Source organism: Notothenia coriiceps, unplaced genomic scaffold (assembly GCF_000735185.1).
Source record: "Notothenia coriiceps isolate Sejong01 unplaced genomic scaffold, NC01 NC01_scaffold00007578, whole genome shotgun sequence".
Lineage (NCBI taxonomy): Eukaryota > Metazoa > Chordata > Actinopteri > Perciformes > Nototheniidae > Notothenia > Notothenia coriiceps.
In genome coordinates, this window is record NW_011340279.1 from 6,065 (window position 1) to 11,954 (window position 5,890).

Sequence of the window (5,890 nt, forward strand, 5' to 3'; positions counted from 1 at the left end):
TATGGCAAAAATCATAATCTCGATTATTTGGGTCAATAATTGTAATTGCGATTATTAAATGCGATTATTCATTAACTTTGAAAACATCCATTTATTGGAGAAAGAACATTTGAACAGTATATTTTTAACAGTTGATTACCCTGAACTTTAAGTATAATTCAACTGAAAAACCAAAAATATAATAATAATAAAAAAATAATCGTTTTATTTTGATTACGTTGTTTTCGTAATTGTTGCAAGCCATAATGGTAATTGCGATTAAAATACGATTAATTGAGCAGCCCTACTTCTGCACTCTAAGGACTTAACCAAAAATGGACAGCCAGTCATTTTTAAATAATGCAAGCAGTCAGTGGTGACAGAGAGGTTATGCAAAGGAAAGTACCCCAAGTACAAGCATAGAAGCCTATTGTAAAAAAGGTATAATTGTTTAAACTGTCACACTTGTGCCAGGATAATTCCTTTTTTTGGACAACATCGTATCACACCACTTGACTTCATTGTTCAATTTATTTTTGCATCGCTTGCTTTGTTGGCAATAACCCACCCAGTAAACACACTCCTTCAAATGCTCATAGGCTGTCCTTCTGATAACCATCAGTCTTCTAAGTAAGTACGTATCAGTAAAAACGTAAGGATGAGAAAGACCAGCTTTGACTCAACTGGTGATTGAGAGGAAAAAGATTATTTGAGACACTAAGAGATTTGTCTTTTTAGAAGGCATGATGTTTTATTGGCTGTTGTTTGGATCCATATTACTGGACCAAAGTATCCATTTTGTCCTTTTGGGTGAAGAACAAAATGAGATATGTCACTAAGCACACGCACATATAGTCACTGTGCGCCTGAGGAGGATACAGGTTTCCTTATTTCAGGTTCATTTATCTATCTGCACTGGGGCCCCTGAGCTGTGTATTCTTTCCGATGGCTACGGCATGATGGTCAATCTATACAGTGATGAAACTGCTCATAACTACATGTTTTCCTCCTCGCTCATCATAGAAAATAAGATTACACTTCTAAATAAAAGATATTCCAAAGGCACAACTCTCTTTATATGTAAATTGAGCAAGAGCAAACTAAATCGTTGTCTGTTTTCTTTTGTAACCCAGTGTAATTAAAGTGCAATTGCTGAAGATTGATTAAAAGTAAAAACAAACCCAATTGGTGCAATAACTCATATTTCATGAATAAAAAAACCTTTTACAGCCAGAGAAAGAGCAGAAAAGCCTTTATGTTGTACACAATACTTTATATCAAAGAATCACATATAGAAAACACACTTCCTTCAAGAGAGTGCTCCCATTAGTTGCTTATCGTGTTAAGCCCTCGACTACTAAGGACATTCGAGCAACAGAAATACACACACCACAGCACACAGACCCTTAACTTTAAGATAAGAATGAAACACACACAATTCAAAAATATATCTTCTAATCTCACAGTAGTTTACTTTTTTTTAAATCTTTTGTACAGTTAGAAAAAATACACAGTTGACTGAATTCATTGGAGGAACTGCAAAGTCACATGTGATGCTGAGTTTTACACCATGACAGCTTTTGGGTAAAGCACTGCTCTGTCCTCGCTGCGGTGTGCTGTGTGCCGTCAAGCATCAATGCGTGTTCACTTGCCCGAAAGGTTTGGAACGTTGAGCCCTCCCAGCCTCCTGGGGGTCATGTGTGCTCACACGTCGTCACCTCGGGGAGGGGCATCTGGTCCTGCATGATCACTTGAGGAGGGGGGGGGGCAGGGCGAGCGTGGGCCACTGAGTTTTTCTGCAGCTCCACCCCGAAGGCAGGAGAAGCGTTCTGCAACTGTCTCCTGTACTGCACAAAGCTGCAGGTCTTTAGGATGATGGCCAGGATGTTCTTACCCATCAGGATCCCGGATACCCTGGCGTCCCTGTACAGAATCATGTTCCCCCCGCGGATGAAGAGGGTGATGACGTTGACTGTCACCAGACTCAGGATGGGGTACAGGAGCATCTTGTGGGGCACGATGTTGATGCCCTGCATGCTGATCTCGCTCAAGGACACGCAGGGCAACACGAGCAGCAGTATGTAGCAGTAGAAGAACATCAGGCCCTCGGCCCACAATGGAAGCCCCTTCTTTTGGGGTTCCCACAGGTTTGCCTGGATGTCCAGTATGTCCAGCAAGTCCACCACAACCCAGAAGAGACGATTACGGATCTCCTCGCGCTTCTTGAAGGCGCGAACATACTCCATGTGGTCGATAGCAACTAGAACCACAAACAGCAACGGGATGCAAATTGACAGCAGCAGAGTCAACGCTTTCCTCGCAAGAGCGTCCAGGCTCTTCCTGTCCGCCTTGTAGTTTTGATACACAAAGTAGACCTTGATCTCCAGCACAAAAATGTACAGGAACCAGAGGATCATGGCGTAGCCCCGCTTAGCTGTCCGTACCTCGGCACCCACCCACACCGCTACATACCGCAGGACGATCAGGAAGCAGATGTCACCTACCATCACCATGATGCAGATGCCAATCTTTCGTGGTCCGTGGTTCTGCTCCACAAGGTAGGCATCAATCAAGGCCATGCTGCTCATGATCAGGATGGTGGACAGGCACACGTGGGGCTTGTTGGTGGGGGGTGGAGGTACCATCCTTGCCTGGGCGAGAGGAGGAGTGTTGCTGAAGAGGGGGTGCAGAGGGTGATCGGTTTGTCCAGTGTGGGTGCAGATCAGATAGGGCTGCTAGACAGCGGTGTTCCCCTCCATTGCTTCTGCCTTGGCCAGAGTCCAGGATGCATTAATAGGATTCACACAGATCGCTTCAATCAATCTCCGCGTGTGCCCAAGCCACCTGCCGGGTAGACAGTACCCCTCATTTAGTAAATTATGTTCATTGGCAAATGGTCTGTAAACATACAGGATCCTTGTTGTAATAATTAATTAAATATCACAAAAATCTCAGGATGTGTGTCTACCTTACCACCCTGATAATCACTCCATCAAACACAACACAGCACAGCAGTTTAATCAACCAGTTGGATTTTCTGTTATTGAAATAGATAGAAAAAAGCTGCTACGAAGTGTTCTCATTCCAGATTCCTCTCCGACACCCTTGTTTTCACACAAGCTTAAGCCTTCAGAGATAAAAATCCAGCTGAATACTCACTTGTGTCCCTCTTTGTACTTTATCCTAATGACTGGCAGCGAGCGATCATCCATGAGACTGCACTGGGAGATCACAAAGCCCATCTGTAATCCACAGAAGAAGAGAGGAAAAATGCACGGGATCCTCTCCTTCTCTGACCGACGTAAATCCACCGGTCATGGATATTTTTCTCTCGTTTTCTTTTCCTTTCTCAAGCGAAGAAATCCCAATATATTGCTGTCATAATCCACTTACTGCTCAGACTGAATCGGGAGAAGGCATTATAAATGGTCTCAAAGACCGCTCTCAATTCCTAGGAATAGCAGGTTACGTGGTGTTGTGCGTAGATAGAGGGATTAAACCTCAAACTCCCCCGAATCGAGAAAGTTATTCTTAGAGTGAAAATCTCTGCATTAAGTCCTGTTTAAAAAAGAATTCCTTCTCCAGAAGTTTTTCTCTCCATCATCCAGGATCCACGGACAGGAAAATGTACCATTCTGTATCTGTGCAAGTTTGTGCTTTTCAGAAAAGAAGAGGTTTGTAGTGAAAGTAGTTTGTAGTTTGCATGTGTGTTTTCCAGCGTGTGTGTGTAGGTTTCAGCTGTCTCCACGCATCGTTGTCGCTGTAAAATGTTGCCCCCCTGGCGAGATCCTGGCTGCTGCGCTGTTTTCAGTCTCCTGCTCAAGCAGCTTTTGCCAGGGACTCCCGGATCAACAGCACTATTGGATTCCCCCGGCTCCACTCGTGCATGTTCTGCCAGCACCACCAGCGCTATACTCCAACAGTCAGATGCTCCTCTGTTGCGTTTCAGACACACTCCCGGGATAAGCTCTCTCACAGCCTCGCTCCTCTCCCTTCTCTCTCTTCTGCTCAAGTAAAGGCACTTGCTGTGTGGAGGTGACGCTCCGCAGACCACAGCTGCAGAGCGAGGGAGAGAGGAAAGAGGTGGAGAGAGAGGTGGAGGAGAGAGACAGAACCTTTTTCCAGGGGGGTGGAGAAGGCGGCGGCGGGGCGGGGGGGGGGGGGGCGGTTGTTGAGGAAAACGAGCCGCCTTTTGCAGCTTAGCTGAATGCACAACTTCTCTCTCACCCTGTTTTTTTTTCTTCACTTCTCACATCCCTGTCTTCTCTTCACATTGTGTCTTGCACTGGGGGCTGTTTCTTTTTTGGCTCCCAAAAAAGAGCCCTGGTTTCCTTCACCTTTTAGGATCCCATTAAGGTTCTGTGCATTTTTTTTTTCTTCATCTGAGGTGCAGAGATGTAAAGTGATCCAAAGAGGCAACAAAAAAGGGGGGGGTGGAGGAAGAGGAGATGCTCTTCAGTATGGGATGTTAAAAAGCCAGCTTCCCAGCAGGCTGTATGTCTGCAGTCTGTGGAGACATGGGGGAGAAGGGGAAGGGAGGGAGAGGGGGGGGTGAGGAGTGCAGTGGCTCCTCCTGACAGAGCCTTTCTATTGATCTCCGGACATAGCGGTGAATCAGGAGCCTGAGATGGGGCCAGAGCCCAAAAGAGATGTGGGGTAAAGGGATGTACGGGGATATCAGACTTTTTTTATTTAAATCAACAAAATTATCTGGCTGAGTGACATGATACGAGAAGAAAAAGAACAGGAGATGTGCGTGGTGGGACTAAATGTCAGGGGAACATTTTAATCCTCTGAGATGTAATAATGCCTGGGCTGGGAGATAATATGAAATAAAGGAGGAGAAAGGTTGGTGTGTTTTTCTCTGCCATATAGAGTATGCTAACACCACTAGCTCTGTTTATCCAGCTGGGCCAATTAGGGATAATCCTTCCTCAGAGGAACCAAACTGCTTACTACAGTATGAAGCCATAACTACTCACTCCATGAATTGCAGTTTATTGAGAAGTCAAAAGTATTGGCTTTCTGTGCTTTCTTGCACTTTTCCTCCAACTGTGTAACGACAACTAAACCTGATTGCCATCAATCATGCAGATTTTTGCAGTCATGAATGAATATGGTCACAAATGTACCAGATGGGGATCAGCTGACAGCCGCCATCATGGCTGTTTATGGCTCCTATCATGGAAGCATAAGAAGGCTTCGTGGTTTGAAAAATTCAGTCAAGCGTAACAGCCGTCTTTTGCCTTTCACCAAGCTGCTTTCTTATTGACTATTTCCTCTGGATTTGTCAGACATAATTGAGCCTTGACACTCGGAGTGATGAGTTAGGATCCTCCTTAGTCTCTATAAACAAATATCTGCATATGAATCCAGAATCAACGGGCAACGGGACAAGATTTTGGTATCTCTGGTTTCTGTTTGTTGTCTGTTTTTAGTCTGATTTCTAGTTCAAATAGTAGTGACCAATCTGGTTTTAGCAGAATTTGGTTGCGTTTACAGTACTGTAGGTAAACATTTTGTGTGGAAAGCATAAGAGGCGAGACGTTTTGCTAAAAATGCAATCACTGAACCAATCGGCTATCGCCTGATAAGGATTTGGCTTTCAATTGGCTTTTTCATTTTTAGTCTGCATTAATATACAGACATCTGTTTTATATGGATTGGCCTACATTTTTCTTCGATGAGGAAGTTGCCAATCGAAGTGTAAACAACGTTTGGTGCACAGAAGGGAAGTCCAGAAACCCTGCAATATCAGCCGGTTCGGATTAAACCGTCCGATAGCGAACAGTTCAGAGATTAGATTTTTTTTTTAAAACAACATTTATTTTACATTTCATTATAACGCACAAGATTTATTATAACTTAATACCAACTGTTGTGAGTGAAACACATTACAAAATTGTAAGAA

General features: G+C 44.1%; 1 protein-coding gene across 1 annotated transcript; it reads right to left on the bottom strand.

The window, feature by feature from the left end:
- Nucleotides 1-1,246: 1,246 nt before the first annotated feature.
- LOC104944139 (transmembrane protein 121-like) lies at nucleotides 1,247-4,022 on the bottom strand. The gene is made up of 2 exons (XM_010769616.1): nucleotides 3,139-4,022; nucleotides 1,247-2,823 (listed from the first exon to the last, which is right to left on the bottom strand). The coding sequence occupies exon 2, from the start codon at nucleotides 2,622-2,624 to the stop codon at nucleotides 1,674-1,676; it is 951 nt and encodes a 316-aa protein (XP_010767918.1). The 5' UTR covers nucleotides 2,625-2,823; nucleotides 3,139-4,022; the 3' UTR covers nucleotides 1,247-1,673.
- Nucleotides 4,023-5,890: the final 1,868 nt, after the last annotated feature.

Bases quoted from the DNA above. Each gene is read 5' to 3' on its own strand.
- LOC104944139 (XM_010769616.1), bottom strand. From the start codon at position 2,624: ATGGTACCTCCACCCCCCACCAACAAGCCCCACGTGTGCCTGTCCACC.